The sequence below is a fragment of the Melanostigma gelatinosum genome (genome assembly GCF_949748355.1).
Source record: "Melanostigma gelatinosum genome assembly, chromosome: 12".
Lineage (NCBI taxonomy): Eukaryota > Metazoa > Chordata > Actinopteri > Perciformes > Zoarcidae > Melanostigma > Melanostigma gelatinosum.
The window spans coordinates 26,139,127-26,164,019 of record NC_136645.1 but is presented as its reverse complement, the minus strand read 5'-3'; the positions used below and the strand labels follow the sequence as shown (position 1 = coordinate 26,164,019).

Below are 24,893 nucleotides of genomic sequence, written 5' to 3'. Positions count from 1 at the left end.
ACTCTGCTTACCCTCACGCATCACTGCCAGCCATAATGAATCCAAATTGAATGTATTTAGGGTCATAACATGTGCTTTGGAGCTTTTACTGTCTCCACAGACTGTATCACATATGGACATAGTCTCCCATAGGTTTCATTGGTAAGTTCAAAGTGGTTGGCCATCTTTGCAGTGACAACACAGCCTGACTTGCAGCTAGATGTGCTGCGTCGGTAGAGTTGAGTTGTCAGCTTTTCCTTTAAAAAAAAACAGATCCATTTTTTGTCACTGCATCACAGGGAACTTTATCGATCTAACGGTGGCCAAACACCAAGCTGGTCTTTACCTGGTGATGCGTGCTGATATTAAAACCTTACTGGTCATTGAAATGATGCATTACTTGAATGACTATGTATATCATTGATGTGAATTCTCATCTAGCTTTGTACATTTACTAAAAAGACCTGTTTAACCTAACCATTTGGCAGTACCTCTGTCACTATAGAGGCTCACGGTCCCTCAGTTTCCAGCAGACTGGGTATTAAAGAAGGACCACTTAACAAGCTCAGTTTCTGGGCTCCTCTTGCACATTTGCATACAGTACCATTATGTAAATATCCAAAAGCTAAATCTCAAAGAGGGTAAACACTAGGGGTGGGAATCACCAGAGATCCCGCGATACGATATTCTCACGATACTTAGGTCACGATACGATATTGTCACGGTACTGCGGTATTCTCACGATACTTAGGTCACAATACGATATTGTCACGATACTGCGGTATTCTCACGGTACTTAGGATACGATATTGTCACGATACTGCGGTATTCTCACGATACTTAGGTCACGATACGATATTGTCCCGATACTGCGGTATTCTCACGATACTACGATATTCTGAGTTTTGCGATTTATTACTTTTTTCAACTTCAAGTGATGTCCCCAAAGGAAAACTGTGTCAGCATGTTTTATCTAATAAGATAAAGTTTTCAGTCTGTTCATCTCACTTCAATCATTTTTATTGCAGCAGAATATGATTGTCAAGCAGACATACTGACCAACAATGTCATCAATGTTGCATGAACCTGACAAACGGAACAGTTTGTATTACTACATCTTAACTGAATGCAAACGTGTGGACTCAGTATATGAACTATAACTTGTATAAGTAGGATATTAGAGTTGTATAACTCAGTATAACTTGTGATGCGTGGACGTCGAGGGCAGAGACAGTTATGCGCTGCACTCTCCCCATGAGCCGGCTACTGTTGGCAGATTTAACCCCGTTGTGAGGCCAGATGTCTCTCTTTGTTTTGACCAACTTCCTACCAACCACGCTGACCCGGGACCTTTGCTGACCTCACCAGAAAACAACTCTGCACCATCTAGTGGACTGAGCAATTGATTTGATTTTTCTAGTAGATTATTTTTTTTATAGTTTATATAATAAAAGATCGATACTTGGCGTCCGTGTATCGATACAATATCGCGATACTATGCTGTATCGATTTTTTCCCCCACCCCTAGTAAACACAGGCTGTCACTCAGCTCTCCATCAGTCCGAGGCTCGAAAGAACACATTAACGAAGTAGGGCAGAGTCTGACGACGTGCTTAGCATCAGCTATCGAATGACTGATCTCAAATTACCAGTGACGATGTGGACACAAGTGCAACAATGCTTTCCTGCTATAGGTGATTTAGTTACTTTACGCTTGACATACCAATGAGGGATATGAGAATTCATTAGCAGCAGCATTCTGTTTGGACAGCCAGGCTTTTAAATGTATGACCCCACCACCGCTCCCCTCCCGCACCCAACTCTGTTCATCCATATTCCAACCCACTCCCCCGCTCTTAGCCCATGTTACCACAGTAACTGGAGGGAGACAGAGAAGCGTTGCCGGTCAGGAGACGGATGAACATGTGTGTGCTGCTGACGTGTGTGTGAACATGCTCAGTTAGTATGTGTGCTGGACGATATGTTATGTGTGATGGAAATAACTGGACTCATGCATTTTCTCCCTGCCGCTTTGTGTTCTGGTCAGACCCAAAAAAGGCAATGGAGTTGGCTGTTTTTAGTTTGTGGTCAGCACTTTGCTCCAGCATGCAGCACTTTGGATGTTGGTTTTATTTGTGCTAAAGGGGCCATTTATTTATTTTTTAACAGTCTGTTCTTTCTCAGCTAAAGGTATGGTGTATTGTTTAAATCACAGAGAAATGAAAAATAACAAATTTCCATTTTTTGATTTTAGTTGGAAAAAAATATTTTCAATTATTTCCACACCTTTTTATAGGATCATAGTTTTCAGCTAATGCAAAACAAGTTATTGAGGCATCAGACCGATGATCAGAGCTTTTCCTTACTCCCATTTCTTTCTTCATGAAGTCTCAAGTTTCAATTTAAAAACTGAACATTTTTGTAATTTATTCTCACATGTTCTAATTAGTTTCTTCTCTTGTTTTTGTTCATGTGTCCGTTTAGCTGCTGCCGTGCTGGACTCTGCGCTACGTCAGCCTGCACCAGCAGATCCTGGAGTCCCGTTCTCCACAGCTCCTAGACTTGGCCCAAAGCAGCATTGACAAAGGTCTGTGAACACTATAATGTGGACATCAATGCACGAGTGTAATGGTACACAGAATCGTACCCAGATTTGGAGACATGGTTCAGTGCAAGTTCAATACAGCAGAAAAACCCAGTTATTCTGAACACAGTGGTCAAAGACGGACACTGTCACTCTACTGAGGACTGAAGCAGCATTTTGCCAACTCACAACCATATCAAACTATTTTCACTATAAAGATAAGGAACATTTCAAACACTTGTGTATTACACTCAACAAACACTTTACCAAAAGACAACTTGTCTGTTGAGTGTTACAATTAGTTTCACCGTAGCAATATGCCCGTGTAAATGCCAATTGCTTCAGTATTTGTTTTATCTTATTCTGCTTTGTGTTTTGAAAGCAGAGGGAGAATGAGTTTTACTCCGGTTCTCGCATGCTTGATGTGTTTCCATTCACTCTCTTGTTGACTGTCCCTTCACTTCCCTGTCGTTTCCCTTCTTTCTGTTTTTATGTTGATATAATGGAGAAAATAGAATTGTGACCAAAAGTTCAACAATCACAAAAAGAAAGCAGGCTCAGAAATCATATCTCTGCCTATTGATCTGTGTGCCGTTTCTGTTATACGGACAGTATACAGAACTACATACACACATCACACCAAACAGCGCTGTCTATCATTCTCAATCAACAGTTAAACGTCACATGCATCTCTGCCAATGATTTTGTTGTTTTTACAATTTTTCTACAGATGCATAAAGCTACAACAGATAAAAAACATGATTGGATGAATTCTTAGTTGGGGACTGTCTACTGCGACAATGGGCTTCAATACATGCTATTTGGGGGTTCCATTCCCAGTACATTGCAGCTTTAGGGTTTGGGTCCATGTGTGAACAGGGACATTGGGATGGAGTTCTCTGTTGGTGGAGTTCTCTGTTGATGCCTTGTTCTGTGACTGAAGTAGAATCTGGTTGAACTAATTTGCAGGGTGACCCTTTGTTTTTCTGCCTCTGCGTTTGCACTCCTTCACTGTCACCTGACTGGCACCATTCGACTGAATTAAGGAGCTGAGCTGAAATTGGTCACTGCCTGAGGTCGCCGAGTGGTTTTGTGCCCATATGATTTGATCAGTCTGGATGACTCGTGCCGCCCCAGATTGCACTGCGAGTGCTCAGCACTCAGTCAGTGTGATATAGAGGAAAGACCGGCATATTCTTTTCAATTTAAGAAATGAAAATGTTTTAAGTATTTCTTGTCCGATTAATCGATGCTGTATAAAACTGGATTCCTAAAATAATCGATGGCTGCAGCCCTCATCGAGTAAGTTTATTCGACTTAATTTCAGCATCAGGCGCTATCCACTGAATGATCTAAATAACCTACATGAGGCATGGATTATTAGGCTAGATGATAAGTCTTGTTCATTGGGATTTACACAAGTCTCTGTTTTAATTAATGATGTTGCCTACAATCAATTTGGTTTGAAAAAAACTATTTTTGAGAACTATGAAAAAAGCAACCTTCTTTCTTAATTGTGGGCTAAATATTTTGGTTGAAAGGATAGATGTAGCCCAAGGGGTGTCATTTGATTGAGTGTTTACACTGATCCCACTACAGCAGTTAGTAAACATTAGTTTCATACAGGTAGCACTTTATTTTGAGAGATGTGATGCTTATTGAAATTGTGGAATCAGGCCAGAATGCAGTGAAAAAATGAAATTGGTGCGGAGGCTGTTCATTATAATTAAAATAATTCAATTTTACAGTACTTTTTACAATAGTGTTTGATGTGTGCTCTTGTTTTGGTGTGAGATGGTGCTCTTTTTACTCGTACTGTTCACAGTTAGTTTGACTGCTATAATTAACATGGACAGTCAGAACAACACGAGTCTGACTCACCGGATGTGTGGTTGTAAGCCTGTCATTGGCCGCCTATTTCAGCCGTCATTCGATTTTGCAAGGGCACCGTCGCTGCATCTTGGGCTTACCGCTGCCGTAGCCAATGGTGATGGCATAGCCAGACATTTCGAGAAAAGTTTAATTTCTCAGAGTGGGACCAACTCATGAATGCCATCTGCACATGTCTGGATGCTGTTGGAAGGTTCTGAAAGAAGCAGTTTATCCACACCTAGCATAGCTTGGCTCCACACCTCCAGATTTATTACATTTTCAAACTTGCCCCAACTGACAATGACAAGTTGCATCACCTTAGGACTTTAGTCTCCTCAGAGGGAGCTGTGTGTAGTCTGATTAAAGTACAACTTTTTACAAATCTGCAGTAGCCCTCCTGAAGACCTGTCAACACACGTTGATGTGTTAAACTGATGGAGTTCCTCATTACTGGATCCCCAAAGCGATTACAATTCGTCCCGAGGGGAACATGAATTTGTCTACCAAATTTCATGGTAATCCGTCCGATAATTGTTGATATTTCACTCAAAAATATGAATATCAACATCATGATGGCGCAAGAGGAGAAATCAGAGGATCACCCAAGTCATGAGAATTCATCCTCTGGGGAACATGGCTGTGTACAAACTTAGTACCCCTAGAACCACGCTATCATGGCTGAAAATGTTGCACACTGCTTACAGAGAGATAAAGGAAGCCTCTCTCAATGTGTCTGGATCAATAGATAAAATGTCACGATTACCTAAAAGCCAAACTTGTCTTTTAAGAGGCTGAATAATTCTATAATCTGGCTTTCAGTGAGTTTCTCTTCCCTTCCACTCGACAACTCGCACAACCAACCAGAAAGTCATTTTCCTGCGACGTGAAATCACCGGTGCTAAAGGTGACACGGATGTCTTGCATGTAAATCGGTCTCTCTCTCTCCTTACTCACTCTGGGCGCCATCCACTTTGGTGTCGCTTCATTAATGTTGAATGGGAATGAACGTGTATGCTTTCTGGTCATTAATTATACACCTCTCTGCTTCTTTTCTCCGGTCTCAGCGAAGGATAACCTCTCTGAGAGCAAACGCATTGTTTAAATGTGCTCTGTATGGTTTGATATGAAGTTAAATGCTTAAAGACGTCTTCTAAAGCAAAGCAGTCCAAGACTGATGTGAGAAGTGGTCACAGATGACGGGTGTCATATTATTGGATGCCATATGTGTTGAAATATGACAAGAAAAAGTAATCTAAAACAGAACAGTCATAAAATTGGCAAACGATAATGATGAAATGGTGAAAAGAGCATTTTCTGGGCCTGTTTTAGTTATATATTTTATTTTAACTGATGTCAATATCATATTTGGATTATACATTGAAATGAGAAAATTCAAGTCATGTTTGTATGAGTGGTTCTTGCATAAGGCCCAATGTTCCAGTAGCTATGGGTTTCAGGAACCTGCATGCAAGTTTTACAGTTTCCATTCTAGTCCGGTGTGAAAACAAAGTCCAGGACCACACTGTGTGACATAGACACCGTTTAGATATAAAGCTGTTCTTAGTGCTTACTAAAAGGAAAAGGTAGGTGCTAGAACTATCTGTCAAGGAAAGAAAACAATGAAGCAATTAGGATTTTTGCCCATGAAAAAAAAGTGAATTATTCTCCATCTTCTTTCACAGTGCTGAAATGTCAGTCTCTGTTGTCGGAGCAGAGAAACCTGGCTATCCATTTCCACCTAGAGTGTGTCTACACCTTTCTGACCTACTATGAGTACCAGCCAGCCAAGGAACACATCAAGAAGGCCCAGGAGCTCTCAGGGCTGACTATCAACATGACTGGTACGTAAAGTACAGCATCATCTGGTCGAAGGGAATGACTTGCATAAGAGGTTGTTGTCATACCGGCTAATGATCCTCCTAACGCCGGGTTCACACTGGACGCAGACGCGCTGTGATTTTCGGAGAGGTGCTGCCCCGTCCTTTCGGCGCCCATGTTAACCAGTTGGGTAGTTCATGCAGGACGTGGCGGCGCGGCGCTCTCTGGCCAGATCCCTATCTTCCATGATAGATCGGGCGCTTCTGCATCCCATGGAACCCGGCGTGAGCCCATATTGATATTAGTGGCCTTAGTGATGCCTTGATTGAAAGTAAACACTTACTGTATCTGGTCAATCAAGGTGCTCTTGGCAAGCGGACCCATTTCCAGCAAAAGTACTTGGCTCAGCTCATTCTTGAGGTCAAGAGAGAGCAGGACCAGCCTGGCTGGGTGGCTGATGAGCTCAGTCCCACCCCCACTCCTCAGGCCAGCCTGCCCAAGGTATGTGCTTCTGTTGTCTTCTTTCAACTTGGTGATTTTTGATATTTCATTTACCACTTTGAACCTTCTGTTGTTCAGATGACTGACTGTTGAGCTCTGTTTCAACAAACCTTCATTCATACACAGTAGGTCATTTCATTGGAAAGGTGTCCTGCTGTGTTGTGCAGTGATAAATGGTGATGTCATTCATGTCTGCTAGTAGTAAGGTGAACGAAACGAACCTCCCGTTTTAAATTAACAAATCACTGATAAATAATTGCTAAAATGAAACTAAATCAGCAAGGCTGGAGCATCAGAAACCTTGAGTCTATTGAATTGAGCAATAGTGCATTGCATTATTCATTCATTCTTTCAAAAGTGACAGTCACATATTTCACTGTAAACATTCACGAACCATCCCAGTTTCTAAAGGTATTTGAACATTGTTGCACAGTTACCACCTGAAGACACTTTAGTTTATCAGGAGGGTGAAGGACTTCTCTTATGCAAGTATATGAACACTCTAGAGAATGTGTTCTATTGGCAGGTATGAGGACCTTCCAAATAATGTACAGTGGTCACAATATATTCAGTTTTCACTGTTGCTTTATAAACTATTAGGATTGAGATCACTGTTATGGCTTGCGTTTTCTTGGATGCTGACGGTAATTTGTATTTGATGGTGCACGACTGAAAATATATTCATTGTTGTGATTTGACAAGACAAACTAATCTTTAACAGCAGGAGGGTAAACTGTCTGGCATAAAAACATTCTAACAGTCATAATATTTAAAAAAAGATCTCTAAAGATGGAGCTCCTAAGTGCTCTCTGACTGCTTCTTCGGTTTGTTGGAGCGGTCTTCGGTGTGGAGAGGATCTTGCACAGATCAAGGTGTTTTAGATCACTGGCCTTTCCTGCTGCCTAGAATGTACAACAGGGGCAATAATTTGTATTACCCAGCATCATCAGCAGAGGGAGACGTCCACCTCTGGAGCCTTAATAGCATCTGAAGTCTGTTGCTACGGTTGACCCAATGGAATTCCCAGCACTGCACTCTCCACTCTCCATCCTGCTGTTTTAGGATTGGGAACAGAATATCAGTGATATACATCTGGTCCAGTGATCAAGTTAAGTTTTGTGTTATTGAGGTTCAGCAACCTATTTTTTGTCTAATTCTAAGAAATAAAGTCAAAGTACGTTTTACTGACGTGTAGATCATAGAACAAGTGTTTCATAGAACAAGCAAACTGCTTTAAGAACATTTCTTTGTTGCGTTGGAAATTAATAATTTTTTTATGGGGTAAAAAAAGAAATGCATGCACTCATGTATGAATAATACATTTCATTATTTGAATGATGAAACTAATTTCTGTAAAGTTAAAATGGATAAATCATAAAAACTGAAAACGGAAGTGCCTAAACATAATGAATCAATCAAAGAATTGACAACATCTACAAGCCAAACTTTACACCTATAATCCAGCTTCACAGTTCAAACGTTCAATTTAAACAGAAGTCATGCATACACAGATAGATACAGGTACATTATTCATACATGCAGAAGTGCTCATATGCAAACATACCTGTAAAAAGTATTCAGACACACTGATGCACATATACCGGTACTTTATCAACACAGTATATCAACAGAATAATTGATAATCATGTACGTGAAACTCAAAGCATTTTGAAATGGATGAGTTGATATTCATAAATGCTCCTGTACAGGCAGAAAGGAAGTCATATAATGCTAAATAATAATAAATTCAGTTGCAAAATGTCTTTTGTAGTTTGGCCATTGTGCACTAGAGCAGTGGTTCTCAACCTCTTTTCAGTGATGTACCCCCGAACCACTGCAAAGCATTTTTGGTTGAAAAAAAGATCAGTGATTTATTAAACTGCCATTCATACACAACTAACATTCATACAACAGTAACACGCCGTAGGCACAGCCACAGGGTTTTTTGCCCAAGTGTCTTGCCCAAGGACACATCGATATGGACTAGCGGGGATCAAATTGGCGATCCTCTGATTGAAGGACGACCCTGCTCTACCACTGAACGCCCATGAGGCCCAGGATGAGCTGAAAGACGTTGTTGGGAAGAGGGTGTCTGGACTAACTTGCTTAGCCTTTAAAAAAAAAAAAAAAAAAAAAGATTTAAAATATATAATCACATGTTGGAACTTTCTGCACCAAATCGTTATCGGTTCTTCTTTCTGTCAGTTCAGTCTGTTGTTTTTTTTGTATTTATATATGTATTTGGCTTAAAAAAACAACCTATAACCTTTAGTAATGGTGGAGAAACTCAAGCCATACAATTTCTAAGACACTGAGTTACTGTTAAAGAACTCAAGGAGACATTGGTTTCCTCTTTTGTATATTTTCTGAAATCACCCAAACCCTTGCTGGACTGTGTCCATGGAGCGCTTGGAAAGAGGGTTTAAAAGAAATGTACCAGTGAGATTGCCTAAAATATAAATACATGGTAAATGGACTGTACTTGTATCACGCTTTTCTAGCCTTTCAGACCACTCAAAGCGCTTTAACACGTTATCATTCACCCGTTCGCACCCATTCATACACTGATGGCAGGGGCTACCATGCGTCAGGACTAACATACATTCACACACTGTAGGCACAGATATCGGAGCAATTTTGGGGTTAAGTGTCTTGCCCAAGGACACATCAAGATTCCTTAAATATTTTATCTTCAGCTACACTTACTTAAGCATGTGGTGGACCCCAACATGAGAGGGAGGTGACTCAGATTAACCGTATGGCCCAGTTCTGGTCCTAATTCTAGGTTTTTCTACACGTCTTCCTGAGACAGAGATTTGTGAAATTTTCAAGAAATTGCCCACTAAGCATGCCACTATATATTGGGAATTCAGTCTTACAGCTTCATGTCTCACAGTTGTAGTTTTCCTTTTAAGGGTTGTGGCTGTAGGCAATTACTCAAAATATGTAATTCTTGATCTAACACAGCATCCGGCAGACTTTGCCGCTCTTATTTGTTTTCTTGTGGAGTGGTTTATGGCTGCAGCATATGTTTACATCTGGCTGTCTCTCCATGTGCTTACAGGACTACGCTCTGGGTGATGAGACCCGGCTGGATAAGATCAATTTAGCGGAGCCAGATCAGTATGAGCTGCCTGACCTCAGCGCTGAGGAGCAGGCCGTCATTCTAGGGATCTGGTAAGTCTTCTACATCATTCTACAGCATTCTGTTTAATCTGTTGATCTCGGCTTAAAACGTAGTTGTGTTTAAAAAGACATTTTGAAAGTAATGGCTGTATGTGTTCAGTTCTTCACAAGGAAACTCGTATATCATGCTAATCTACCCGCTGTGGAACCTGAACTACAGAAAATACTGAAAATGGTCTTGCAAAAACTTGGGGGTTAGGGCACCCTGGTAGAACGCCCCATGTATCAAGGCTGCAGACCTTACCGCAGCGGCTCTGGTTTGATTCCAGCTTGGCGCCCTTCGCTGCATGTCATCCCTGCTCTCCCCCTGCCTTTCCTGTCTCTCACCAAGCTTTCATTTTCAATAAAGCAGAAATTGCCACGAGAATATATATTTTTTTAAATTCCCAAAATCAAAAACAGAATTTGAGGTTATTCACTCCCTCACACTGACTTGACCAACATGTTGAAAAAGACGTTAATCCTTTTTAACATGGTCATAACACATAGCCATTCACTGCATAATTATTGGGTTATGGGTTCCACAGTCAGATTTTTTTTTTCCTTTTTGTTATTAGAACCAGGCGGCAACCTCCGTTTCTGACAATTTTTACTCTTTGTGGTCAAAATGTGGCAAATCTTGTGCTGGTTGCAGACAACGGACTTAAAAATGTGGTCAGAACAGCCTGAAAGGGAGAGGAACTCCAAGCAACTGCCCCATTGGCGCCTATGTTGACTCAGACCAGAGGAATCTGGAGGAGAACAAACTGTTTCAGTTTAACCTTCTCCCATGCTCACATTTGTGACACTACACACACAGATTTCACACAATGTGTTCATTAAGTGGCCCTAACTCCTCATGTAAGAGATAGGATGTGTGTTTCTTGTGTAACAGGTGTGCCTCAGCTTAAACTCTTTGGAGAGACTTATTTGGCCGAGTTGTCACTTTAAAGTTGACATCACCATGGCAACCTTTGATGAACCAGCTGTAGCATTAGCAGCTTTAGCAGTGGTATCATCAGAGTGATGGCCTTCAGGAAGAAACTCTTATTGTGTCTGGTTGTTTTTGGCGTACGGTGTATAGCTTCTACCAAAGAGGGGAAGGTGTGACATGGTTTGAAGGGTCTGCAGTGATGTTACCTGCACATCTCCTGACCCTGTAGGTGTATAACTCCTGGGTAGAGGGCAGGCTGGCGCCAATGTCTGTTGTAGTCTGTTCCTGTCCTTTTTGGTGGCTGTCCAAAATCACGCAGCGATGGGTGTGCAGAGAACAGACCGGAGGATTGCAGCGTAGAATTGAATCAGCAGCTCCTGAGGCTGGTTGAACTAGTACCTCCTTTGCAGGGCCTTTTTTCCGGATGGTGTCTATGTTGGATGTCCACTTTAGGTCCTGGGAGATGGTGGATCCCAGAAACCTGAAGAATTCCACAGATTAAACATAAGTCAGTGATTAATCCCCATGCTGCTGCTGGGACTTAAAAGGTCCAGTGAAGGTCAATGGCGCAGTCGGTGAGATTGCTCGGAGATGATGGATGAGCAGCAGGTCTGTGGATCTGCACTCCTGCTTGCTTCGCAAGGCATTAACAAGACTGTTGGGTCTTCCAGAGAGTGAACAAGACAGACTAATGCAAAAAGGAAGCACTCTATTCTTATTAGGGAATTACTAGTTACTTATTTGTGGATACAAAAGTTAGGCTTATATGCAACTGTGGGGTTGATCGGAGACATACGCTCATAAACTGATGATTGTTTTTTTTGACCGAGCAAAGGAGAAGTTATTGTAACAGGGTCAACGCATTGCAAGGTGAATTACTATTACTGGATCCATTCAGCCACAGTTCTGTCTTACACAGTTTGATTCAAATACACAATCAGCTACTTGCATATTTAAGTGCAAAACACATGAAGACACTGGAGAGAACTCATGCACATGGAGCATCAATGAACTTCGAGCCATTACACAGCACCAACAGAATAATTCCGATTGGTGACTGGAATATGTATGGTGTTGCAGGGGTGTTGATGTAATCTAGTGTGTAAGTTGTAAATTTGACCGGACATAGTGCGTTCAAGAATTTGAATTACCTCTTTATTGTCGGTGCCCGTATTAATCAGAGCACATCGCAGGATGGGATTACTTTTGATTACATTTAGCCATGTTCCTCTTGGAATGTGACCTTGTCTGGATCTATTTCTCTCCCTCTGTGGATGTGCTGCGTTCTTAGCAGCTCTTACTTTACCTTTTGGGTAAGGTACATTAAACGGCACAATTTGGATTCTACACTTGAAACATGAAATTCAAGGTTCTTAAATTGCCATGCATTATCGATTAATACAATGTGTGTCAAGTTCTCCCCTTCTTTGTGCAATCTCCACTTGAAGGAGTTGGACATCTACCCAGAGTTGCTGGACTTCACTCAATAACCACACTTTTCTTTTCCTCTTATCTTCTTTTATTTTGTGATTTCAAGGTTTCAGGTAAGTCGGTACTTTGCAAGTAAGCAAGTAGTTTGCAAGCAAGCAGGTAGGTAGGTGAAAAACCTTTTGAACCAATAAACAAGAAAAGGGTTGTTTTTACAATGTTCTGGAAAATATACATTTTTAACAATTATTTCCTTTTCCCTCTTAAATTAAACAAAGTGCGACATAAATTCTCCAACTGTTATTATTAATGCATTTAGGGATTTCATTAAGTTAACTTCAGATTTTAAATATTTTACATTTACTTGATTTAAATAATGCCACCACAATAATATAATATCATAATCATTTTAACTAATTTCTCTGCTACATATAAGCTCACTAAACAATCATGACATCATTAAATTATGAATGAGAATCAAACATGACACACACTGGCATTTATAGGGTTAACGACCGCACTGCCGGTTCGGCCCCGTGGCTAACACTAGCGGCTATCGCCTGCACAAACATTTACTTTCAATTGTCCGCTGGGTCTCCTGATGGGCTTGGTGTCTTACCGGCTGCCTCTCTGGCGTTTGTAGGTCTGTTTGCACGGGGTTGGATGTTTTTGCGCTAAGCATTGCTTCAGTTTGCGGCTTCGCTTCACTTCCTTCCTTCCTTATTGATGTTGTGTGCCACCTCATTTATAGTCCGTGCGGCAACTCGGACTGCCGAAAGGTTCCTTTCCGGTTTGCAACATGAGTTCATTAATTATTTCTTTAGTTTGACTTCACACCTCCCACTCGATCTTCGCCTGGAAACGGTGTGAAGATCGACAGCTTCAAAGGCAAACTTGGTTCTCCTTTCCCTGCTGCGTTTGACTTTCTGCCTGTTCCTCTGCAGGTAATAGGACAACGAGCCGCCTGACGTCCCTGTGAAGGACGGTGGCTTGGATCTTTTCCCTCCTGATTTTGGGAATTGACTTGCCTTTCAGAGCTCTCGTGACAGGGACACAGTAGCTCGGGAAAACTCTTACATTGACGTCCCTTACAACGCCTTTATCATCTGGGGTCGTGCCGATGACTCTGCCAAGCTTGAACTGCCCTCGTAGCGCATTCTGGTCGCACAGCCACACAACATCTCCAATGGCAACATTTCTTTGTTCAGTATGCCATTTGCTTCGGACAAATAAGTTTGGACCAGCGAGTTGGCTCCAGCTCCTCCAGAACTTGGTCACCTCCGACTGCATAGCTCTCAGTCTTTTGTACGGGTAGTTGTGAAAGTCAAAGGTTTTCAAGTCCCCACTTTGAGAGGCCCGGCCCAGTAGGAGAGTGTTGGGTGTGACATACTGAATGCAGTCCTCTTTGCTCTGTACTCTTGCGTCAATTGGACGCTCATTTGCTAGGTTGGCTGCGATGTAAAGAGTTGTCTGGAACTCACTGTAGCTTAGTGAAGCCTCATTCCCAAGATTCTGGAATGCCCTCTTTACAATTCGCACAGCAGCTTCTGCAGCACCATTCCTGTGTGGAGAATCGGCTGGATGGATTTTCCACTGCCACTCAGTTCCATTCCTTGCTGCGGTCTCTTCAAGGTTTGCTTTGTCTAGGTCAAAAACCCTGTAGAGCTCCTCCAGGACTGGTTTTGCTCCAATAAAATTGGTGCCTGGGTCCGACCACATCTTTCTTGGATGACCTCTCCTTCCTTCCCTTACAGAGATGACTCCTGTGGAGGAGATTGCCTCCCACTTTGGACTCTCCACAGCTTGGCTTCCTTTGCCAAACTGTTTAGCTGCTCTCCAGATCCATGCAACTGTCTTTACCAGACGGCTCAGAGTGCTGTATCTCCTGACATCCACCAGCGTTTGGATTGCAGACCCTGCAGGTAGCCTCCGTTGCTCTGTTTGTGCCTCCTGTTTCAGTTTGTGTTCCACTTGCTGCTTCTTAGCCTGAGCTCTGGTCAGTGCAGCAGCATATGCCTTTTTTTGAAGTTTTGTGACGTTCTCCCTGGCAGTGGCTGCGAGTTCTTTGGCTGATGTGATTGGCCACTCCTCCACTGGCAAGCTTAGAAACTTTGGACCTTTTTGCCACTCTGAGTCCTCATCGAGATCTTGATGGCTGGCTCCTCTTGTTATAATGTCGGCAATGTTTTGTGGGCCAGGAATCCACCACCAATCCTGGACCCTTGTGTTGCTTTGAATCTCCCCGATCCTATTTGCGAAGAATGTTTGATAGCCATAGCTTTCCCGTTGTATTGCACCAAGGATGGTCTGGCTATCAACAAAATGGTACCACCTCTGAATCTGGATTCGGCTGTGCAGTTCAAAGTACTTTTTCAGCCGTGAGGCAAACACTGCTCCACACATTTCTGCTTTGACAGCATCCCCTCCTTGATCCAAAGGAGTAAGTTTTGCTTTGGACTCCACCAGCCGGATGACCGGGCCCTGGTCTGAACTCCATCGGAGGTACATCACTGCTCCATAAGTATGCTCGCTACCGTCAGAGAATGTGATCGCCAGGGGACCATCAGTAAAGCTTGGGGGAGTCAGTGCTCTGGTGAACTTGACTTTGGCAAGTTGGCCGTACTCCTCAAAGAGCTTTATTGCGTCCTCCCTGAGTGCATCTGAGAGCGCAGTATCCCATGAGTCCTTTACAGGTGCACTTCCACCCTTTGCTTCCTGGAATGCCCTACGTACCAGGATAGCTCCCTTCTGCTTGATGGGAGTTACCAGGCCGACTGGATCATACAGCCCTGACACTTGGCTCAGCAGTGCTCGCCGAGTCAGGGGGTTGGGTGTTTGGGCTCTTATCTGCTCCTGCAGAAGGTTTTGGCTGAGTCTCATCTTTTTCTTTCTCTTTGAGAAGTTTATTCCCACCATGACATGGAGTTTGTCCTCTTCTACCATGTAGCCAAGGCCGAGTGCTTTATTATCCTCCTCTCGCATCTGGTTTGGTAAGACCATGGTCTTTTCCGCAGCCTTTTCCAGCTTGTCACTGCACTCTTTCCTCCCACTTTGCTCAGAATAAACCCAAGGTTTGAGCTCGAACCCGCCAGCTTTCAGAATCTGTTGCACATTCGCCGTGATGGTTTTCAGCTGGTCTAAGTCATTGTGGGACGTGAGAATGTCATCAACGTAGCTGTCTTCTTGAATAACCTGCCGTTCCTCTTTGAGGTGAGTGAAAGGTGGGAGGTTGGCAGTTTCACGCATTGCAAGCTGTGCGATGCATCCTGCTGGCTTGTCACCGATGTTTACCCTGGTGATTGCATATTCCCCCAGCTCTTCGTCCTCTGAATCACGCCAAAGGAATCTATGCAGGTGCATCTCCTTTTCTTCCAGCCAGACTGAGTTATACATCTTCTTTATGTCCCCCAGAGCAGCATGCACTCCACCCCTGAATCTCAGGAGCACTGCACGAATCTGGTTGAGGACATCCGGGCCTTTCATCAGTAGGTCGTTCAGGCTCACACCTCTGAACCTTTGACTACTGTTCCAAACAAGTCTCACAGGGGTTGTGACAGAGTGGGGGTTTGGAGCAATGAGGTGACTCACATACCATACTGGCCCATGCCAGTTGATCACTGTGTCTCTGGATAACTTGGTTGCAGCTTTCCAATCTATCATGTCATGGACTTGAGCAGTATAGGCAACTTTCCATTCAGGTTCTTTGGCCAGTTGCTTTTCCGTCCTGAGGAATGTGGCCTCCACAGTCCTTTTATTGTTCGGCAGGGAGTCTGGGTTCTCTACCCATGGATATCTGGTATGCCAGTGTGGTTCTTTGCTGTGGGCGTCTCCTGTGACGTAGGTGAGACCATCTTTCACCACTTGGAGTTCTCGCTCCTCGGCAAGAGTCATTTCCTTGCCACCCGGCTGACAGTTCCCACAGCGGCAGCCTCCACACTTTGGCTCACAGCCTGCGCCGATGCTGTCCCATCTCCACCACTTTAAAAAGTCTTGGTTGATGGCTGAAGTGCTTGATTCACAGAGCTGGATGGTGCCTTGATTATTTGCCAGCGGACCCTCTGGGACCATGCTGGTGAGTTGTTCCTCATATCTTGCAGCCGCTGCTCTCATCGACCTCGCAAAGTGTGTCTTCGACATGTGAGCTGACACGGTGAGTTCTTCAAAGAGTTCAGGATGCGTTCCTCCCACTGTTTTCCCCAGTGGACCGTCCCACAGCACAAGGTCTCCAACAGCTCTGATCCTCTGTGGCGCTAGTTGACCTTCTTTGTGGCTAATGAGCAGACTTATTTCTTTAGGTCTCCGGAGTTCATCCAGCGGTGCATCTGAGAAGAATCTCTGGAGCTCCTTTGGTTCCACATGTTTATGTATCTCTGCAATGCTGTCCAGTCCATAACACACCAATTGGTGGGCTCTGAGAGTGCCTTTTGGTGTCTTCACTCTGATCTTGAGGAGGTATCGTTTCGTCTCTACACGAACCTCCATGCCCCCAACTCCATGGACGACAAGTGCGACTTCTTCATTTTTGAGGTTTAGCCTCCTTGCAGTCTTGTGGGTTATGTAATTGGTGTCAGAAGCCAAATCGATTAATGCTCCAATTTTCTGCCCAGCGTTTGCTGTGACCTCGACAAGCATCATCAGTACTGGCAGCTCTCGAAGTCCGCTTTCCCCTAAAAGGCTTGGTTGGTCTTTGACAGTATTGAAAGCCCTGGATGCAGTATTGGAAAACACATTTCGGCATTGGTTTGCCAATTCAGGTGAGAGTTTCCCGAAGAAGCCCTCCTGCTCCTCTGTGTACTTCCTCCTGCCTTTATCCCCTTCCGGACCGAACCTGCTCCTCTTCTCCCGATCGCTGCTTCTCTTCTGACCATCGCTGCTTTTCTTTGCCTCAGCGTTGGGGCACAGATAGAAGTGATGCTCAGGAGTATCTGCATCCTTGCAGTCCTGGTTTCTGCACAGGAATCCAGGTTTGCACTGTGAGCCATCGCCATGAACCTCCAAACATCTTTTACATGCTCCCAACCTTTTTACTGCAGCTCTCTTCTCTGCTAGTTTCAGCGCTCGGAACTGTCTGCAAAAATAGATCTTCCACTTGTGTTTTACATCACTGCAGACCACACACCCTTCCTGGTCGTTGCTTGATTTGGTTGACTTGGTTCTGGCATATCTTGGCTCCACCTTGGTTTCTCTCTTGTTTGGCTCTTCCTCCATCAGTTGCTCAAGCTGTTCATATATGCTCTCCTGGTCTTTGAGGAATGCCAAGAGACCGTCGAACCGACCTCTTGAAGTCACATCATTCCTCCTGTCAGCTGCATACACAAGCCATTCCTTCTTGAGTGTCTCCGGGAGTTTACTTTCAATGGACTTAGTCACAAGGGGATTTTTTATAGCACCTGTGTCTCCAAGGTCACTCAAATCTTGAAGTGCTTTTTCCACAGTTTTAATTAAGTCGACGATTTTCCGTGGCTGGTGACTTTTGACAGCTGGCATCTTCTGTATCTCCTCCACTATTTCTATGGCAATGGATGTTTGGTTGCCGTAGCGGTTCTCTAGCACACGGAAGATGTCATCAGATGTGTTGTAAGCCGTGAGCCGAAGTTCTCGTGTGATCTTATCCTCCAGGCTGTCTAGTAGCTGGACCTTTTTCACTTCTTTTGAGCCTGTTGGCTCTCCCTGACTCTGCAGCGCTTCCCAGTCCTTCTTCCACCTGTGAAAATCACGTTTGATGCCACCAAACTTGGGGAGGGCTGTTGGCTTTAGCTTGATGGTTGGTATCCGATAATTAGATGTAGCTCTCACCTGGGCTTGTCTATCAGTATCCTCCTTTATGGTTGCTTGTATGAAGTCAGCCTTTCTGGAGACCATCAAGGGGACGTGAAGTTCGAGCTCTCTCACATGCCTCTGAAGCTCCCCCTGAGCCTCTGGTGGGGCCCACTGCTTCCATCGGCCATGCGTGTCCTTTGCTGTTCCTACCAACCCTTTCAGTTGGTCCAGCATGAATTGATACGCTTCCTGGTTAATGTTTGGTTGCACAGCAGCGACGCGTTCGCATGCTGCCTCTGCTGCTTGTAGTGCTATAGACATTTCCCTACTTCCAAAATTGACCCAAAGAGTCTTCTGGACCAACCTCTTGACCTCCTTCAGCTTCTCTTGGCACTCATTTGTAGTTTTTTCCAGGTCGGCTTTTTCCTGCTCCGTTAACATGACTTCATCCGTTTCCAGCTCTGCTTCGAGATCTGCAATAAAGCCAGCTTCCAGCTCATCATTTGCCTCCATGACGTTCTCTCCTAGTGCCTTGAGTTTGTTGAAACTGTCTCTGAGCTCTTCTTCAGACATGTCCGTATGTGACCGGGTTATACTGTTGACCAGACGGGAAAACACTCTTTTGGCTGTAGTTCTTTCAAGTTTCAATTGTTCAACTGATTTTCCAGCTTCTTGATTAGCCATGTTTACTTTTATTTTTAAGGTTCTTTAATTGTGAATTTGACAAGTGGAGTTTCCAATGGCGCCTTTACTGTTGCTTATGGTGCTTTATCCTCCACTCTTTTTCCTTTCCAGGATTCCAGGTTTTTTGCTCCTGCTGTTCCAGCTTTAAGCTCCTGTACTTTTTCCTGGCCAGCTTTATGGTACTGGCGGTTTTTCCCTGCCAAGTTCTCCCCTTCTTTGTGCAATCTCCACTTGAAGGAGTTGGACATCTACCCAGAGTTGCTGGACTTCACTCAATAACCACACTTTTCTTTTCCTCTTATCTTCTTTTATTTTGTGATTTCAAGGTTTCAGGTAAGTCGGTACTTTGCAAGTAAGCAAGTAGTTTGCAAGCAAGCAGGTAGGTAGGTGAAAAACCTTTTGAACCAATAAACAAGAAAAGGGTTGTTTTTACAATGTTCTGGAAAATATACATTTTTAACAATTATTTCCTTTTCCCTCTTAAATTAAACAAAGTGCGACATAAATTCTCCAACTGTTATTATTAATGCATTTAGGGATTTCATTAAGTTAACTTCAGATTTTAAATATTTTACATTTACTTGATTTAAATAATGCCACCACAATAATATAATATCATAATCATTTTAACTAATTTCTCTGCTACATATAAGCTCACTAAACAATCATGACATCATTAAATTATGAATGAGAATCAAACATGACACACACTGGCATTTATAGGGTTAACGACCGCACTGCCGGTTCGGCCCCGTGGCTAACACTAGCGGCTATCGCCTGCACAAACATTTACTTTCAATTGTCCGCTGGGTCTCCTGATGGGCTTGGTGTCTTACCGGCTGCCTCTCTGGCGTTTGTAGGTCTGTTTGCACGGGGTTGGATGTTTTTGCGCTAAGCATTGCTTCAGTTTGCGGCTTCGCTTCACTTCCTTCCTTCCTTATTGATGTTGTGTGCCACCTCATTTATAGTCCGTGCGGCAACTCGGACTGCCGAAAGGTTCCTTTCCGGTTTGCAACATGAGTTCATTAATTATTTCTTTAGTTTGACTTCACAATGTGAAATGTCGTAATCGCTTGTTTCATAAGTAGTTAACCTTGAAAGTTAATTATTATTATATATATTATTATAGAAAGCTGTGGACAGGGGTTGTAAGTGGACTTTTAAGTTGAGATTTTTTTCATCGAAGTAAACATTTTTGACTCACTAGCTGGTAACCTCAGGCAAGTTAGGAAGGTTATTTGTTTTTGTGGTGTTTAGTCATATTTTCCCGCAGTCTCTTTTAACTGCTCTGATCAGAAGTAGTGCTCCCAACTTTGTTGTTTACTGTGCTCGAACAGAACTAGTTCGTATGACATTTTGTCCAACCTTGTCGAAAACAAAAAGTATTTACACCGGATTAAAGCGGCCACACGAGTGGAAAAAGTCCCGTCAGACCAAGCACACGTAACTTTGTTTCAATCTGGAGAGAACAGTACACATTTTCACAGTCTGTTCTGGAATGCATGTTTAGTGTTGCACTCATTTGACACTCTGCAACAGTTTCCGTACAGAGATATTGGTACACAATATGTCTGCTGTACAAACGTAAACCTCCACCTTGCAATTGCCCCATAATTCCACAGTCCCGCTGTTGATATTCAATGAAGAATCCAAATCCAAGAAGCTGAGCCAGGTTTCCGTTCATGCCATCAAACAGGCATTCTGTATTCACGAAGGTGGTGTACGTTATCCTGCAGTTCAGCAACCTCTTTCCTCAATGACTGGCTTCTAACAAGTACTGCCAGACGTGATATAATCCTGATCATAACCCTGCTTCTGATTAACAGTTTTGTACAGCATGCAGTCCACTGAATCGTCCATAGGAATGTCTAAGAATGGTGACTCCACTGCATTCCAAACGAAACTATTAGATGCATTGCCATGGGATTTGGTACACATTCCCTATGCTCCCGGTAATGAATTGTAATAACGTTGATTCCCTAAGCTAGGATAACATTTCCATTGGTCGAATACTTTGATTAGGATCAAATAGTCTACCTGCAATTCTAATGACATCCCCTTTGGCCTCAGCTTTGTTTATTGGCAATTAGCAAATGTTAGCATGCTAATATGCTAAACTGTGAACATGGCAAACAATATACCTGCTAAACATCAGTGTTCAGCAGTGGTGTTTTGATTATGTTAGCATGCTGAATTTAGCATTTAGCTTTAGCTTAAACCACAGCTTCGCAGCGCTGCTAACATAGCTGTAGACTTAGTCTTGTTTCATAACGTATATACTGTTGACCAAGACTGTTGTATTGCAGCACTGACTTCCAGAAGAATAACCCCGTCCACAAACTGACGGAAGAGGAACTCCTGGCCTTTACATCTGTAAGTAATTGTTCATTGTTTTTGTGACACCGTAGTTACAGATGCCCTGTTTTTGTCCTATTGCTTTTGCATTGAACATCCCTCACTGTTATTGAAATCCCAAAGCCCTTATATTTTCAACAATATATGAATCTTAACTAGGGCTGAACAATTAATCAAATGCAAACAAACAACATTTTTCCACTGGGTTGGAAACACCTGACCCTGTGGGCTTCACATGCACACATGGTGCTCCACGTGGCAAATCACAAAAGATGAAGAAAACCACTTTCATCCTAGAGTGGGAAAATGGCCAAGGCCGGGTTTAAGTGAAATCCACATGTTCACATTGATGCATTGATGCTTAGCTCAGTACGTGGTCGAGCGAGAGTGTGGCGGTGGATGAGCTCAAAGCAGACACCTGTTGGCAATCGGAGTAAAGAAGAAATGAATAGTAAATTTGTCATCTTTTAGGAGATGTACGGTGTAGGTTTCAGTTCCTGTGACTTAGCACTGCACCTCCTGAAGGACGAAGTTCCCATGTCTTGCTTCTAAACTGCTGGAGAAAGTGAAGTCCTGGAGGCAAAACATTCCTAATGCAAGAATGGTTAATAAAATGTATATTATTCATATTTAATCATGCATCATATCATCTCATTTCATTGTAGTACGTAGGCCTGGCATGAAAGTTTATATGTTGGCTGTATCCAGGATCCTGTCAAATGTCACCTATCTGGGAGTGACCCTTGACTGGACCCTGTCCTTCAAGGAGCATCTGAAAGTAACTGCAGTAAAGGTCCCGACACAAACTGCTTTGTAAGCTTGTCAGCTCAAAAATGCGGAGCTCCTACAGTGAACCTCAGTACTGCCCCTCTGCATTTCTGGTCCAGGTCACCCCATACACACCATGAGTCATAACAGGGACTATTTGCCCAACACTTTTCCCCCTGGCTCCCTGTCCTATCGAACCAACACATTCTCACACCAATGCGTCACATAACACAGCTTACTCAGTGGCACCAAGCGCCAAACCTCGAGGCTTTACCTTTACCGTTCCCTCGAACGTCAGGTCTGCTCGTGTCAGTGTCAATATATGCTTGTTACGTGCAATTGCGTCTTTTCAAAATAAACTTCCATCTGCAAAGGAAGTTAGATTTAGGCAACAAAAACACTTTAGGAAAAGAGCATGGATGAGTAACTCTGCTACGTACGTTACTACCACACATGAATCACGTGACTGCCATTGTAAACGACTCGCATGACCAATGACATAGTTGAAAAAATGTCTTTTAGTCTCCTGGATGAATGTCCTGTTTGTTTGACCCAGCCACCTACACTTCTGCCCTGTGACGATCTCGCTCTTTAAAATGTGTCAGTTGCTCTCCCATAATGCCGCAGGTAGGTGCTTTGCATACAGAAGCACTGACCAAGCTGCGTTACTTGATGTGTTGGGAGTAACGGGGGGAGGGGTTGGTCGACTAACGTACCCACATATCTAACTAGTCGCACCTACTTGAAGCTTGCTCCAAAAGGTCAAAGATTCCTCATCTGGCAATCCACGAAGACATCTTCAACCCATCTACTGCTCGTCTGCTGTCAAGTTTACCAATTTGGAGATTAAAAAAAACAGCTGACTTTACCGCCCAATCTGCTCCGGAAAAGGAATGGGAGTCAAAGGATGTCCCAAACAAACATCTGGTGTCAGACCCCACTCAACAGGCTCCTGGCTGGCATCAACCTCCAGCCAGAAAAGAGACCGTGGTCAAACTTCTGGTGTGTCCGAGACAATACAGCGAGGCCACTGTTCTAAAAACAGCATCTACGCTAACCTAAAGAGTTTAACGTAGATGCTGCAATGGCATCAGTTATATCGGAACGAGAGAGCAAAGAACTGACTGCTTTAGGGATGGAAAATATATTTTTGTTCTTCTCTCGACTGGCTCAGGCCAGAGTTTGATTGACAGATGATTCATGTAATCACCTGCAAAGTAGTTTTTGAAAGTGCCTGCCCTTTTCCAAACAGTTTCTAATGATTGCTTCTCAGATAGTTCTGAACAACAAACCATCTGGCGGGTCAGGTTAGGTGCAGACAGCTGCATAGATTATGAGAGTGCATCTTTTGCCTGAGAAGTGCGAATCATTACAGCAGTGGTTATTGCAGACACACCTGGCAGAGATCTGCACTTTACCGATTTTACTTTTCTAGTTTAAACACATGGTGGTGGATTAAAAGTTCAGTCTATTTTGCATAATGCCCTGTTTGGCAAGGTTGATCAGTTCATCCACCACTTCTAAATATTTTGACGAAACTTGGATGGATTGCCATGAAATTAGGCAAGCATTGTCAATTGTGAAGCGCCACAACTTTCGACAGTTTTATTTGTTGTGTTCCTGATGGAAATATTTTGTCTAATTCTCGCCTGGCTGCTCCCACTCTTTGCAGACACAAGCCAGTTAATTAAAGATGAATAAGTTGGAAGAGTGAGTGGAACTGAAGACACAAATTGAAAGGTGAGAAAGTGAGTCGTGCGTCTGATTGAACAAAGTATTTTGAAGTCAACTCTGTGAACTTGTCATGAAGCTGCATGTCTTCTTAGGGTAAAGTCAAAGAGGATAAAGTCATTAACAGTTCACCTTTAATTGAGCCTTGATTTTTTTGCATTTGTCGGTAGCAGCAATAACTAAGTTTTTCTGTGAGCCACGCTGCAGAAATGACTATTTTCACTGGATAAAAATCAGCAAAACGATGTCAGTAAAACTAAACAAATAAGTTGCTTGTGGAATTAGAAACATTGCGATACAAATTTTGACTCAAGTCATTCATTTGAGGACTTCCTTGTTTCATTGAAATCTGTTGGTGGCACTAGACAAGTCAAAGAATGAACAAAGTAATTAGGATTCATCCCCTGGGAACCATGAATTCCATTGTAATCTCTTCAAAAGTAGTTTTCAGTCTGCACCAAAGTCGCTAGCAATATCGCTAGCACGGCTAAAAATGATGTTATAAGTGTGTAGCGATTCAACGCTTGATGTTCCTTGCGTACCTCATTCCGTCAGTAGTAGGGCAATCAGGGTTTGTGTATTTGTGCTGCACCTTCACAGCCGGGTCACAGTAGTCCAGGGGTCCAGAATATATCGTATGTAGATAGATGCATGTACTGTGGAATCAAAGTTTAGGAGCTAGAGTTCCGCCTGGAAACCTTTAGCTGTATGCTGTTAGCAACAGGTTAGTGAAACAAGTTTATTGCCATACGAGCCGGTCAAACTATGATGAGCGCAAATAAAACATTGGAGCTGGAAGACCCGGGTCTTTAATAAAGAGTTGTGTACACGACAAGGACAAAAATGTTGGTGTTGCTCCATCGTTGTAAGCTATGTGAACGGAAAACCATTGAATAGAAAACACATCACCCAGATGTGTCGATCACCGGGACGAGAGAAAAGCAAATTGTTCCCTCAGTCCCCAGCAGGAGTAAAGGAGCAGCATTGATGGTGTTTGTCATTGCACACATCAGCACAAAACCAGATGATACCGCAAATGATCACATTTGGATGGAAGGACTTTGCTGTGGTCAACAAAACACGGTCTATGCGTACAAACAAAATGAACTGAAGAACCAAAAAGACTCGTAACTCATAGATATGCCCGTCGACTGTAGGTGTAGCTGGCAAAACGCCATAAACAAACCTCTACAATGACGAGGAGGAATTACCGGTAAACTCGTATCTCATATTCATGGGCTACGTTATTGCCTTTGTACAAGCCCTGTAAGGAATAAAGTCAAATATTGCATTCATTACATAGAAAAGAAGGTT

At 43.2% G+C, this 24,893-nt stretch overlaps 1 protein-coding gene across 3 annotated transcripts in view; it reads left to right on the top strand.

Annotated features, from left to right (window-relative positions):
* ttc27 (tetratricopeptide repeat domain 27) overlaps nt 1–24,893 on the top strand; it is a 74,419-nt gene that overhangs the window by 22,802 nt on the left and 26,724 nt on the right. For all 3 annotated transcript variants that reach the window (XR_013772462.1, XM_079280772.1, XM_079280773.1), the window contains exons 5-9: nt 2,464–2,566; nt 6,118–6,276; nt 6,615–6,754; nt 9,819–9,931; nt 21,032–21,098. Coding sequence is in view for 2 of the 3 variants with exons in the window: in XM_079280772.1 (XP_079136898.1) it covers nt 2,464–2,566; nt 6,118–6,276; nt 6,615–6,754; nt 9,819–9,931; nt 21,032–21,098 (582 nt within the window). In the remaining variant the exon portion in view is untranslated. The remainder of the gene's footprint in view (nt 1–2,463; nt 2,567–6,117; nt 6,277–6,614; nt 6,755–9,818; nt 9,932–21,031; nt 21,099–24,893) is intronic.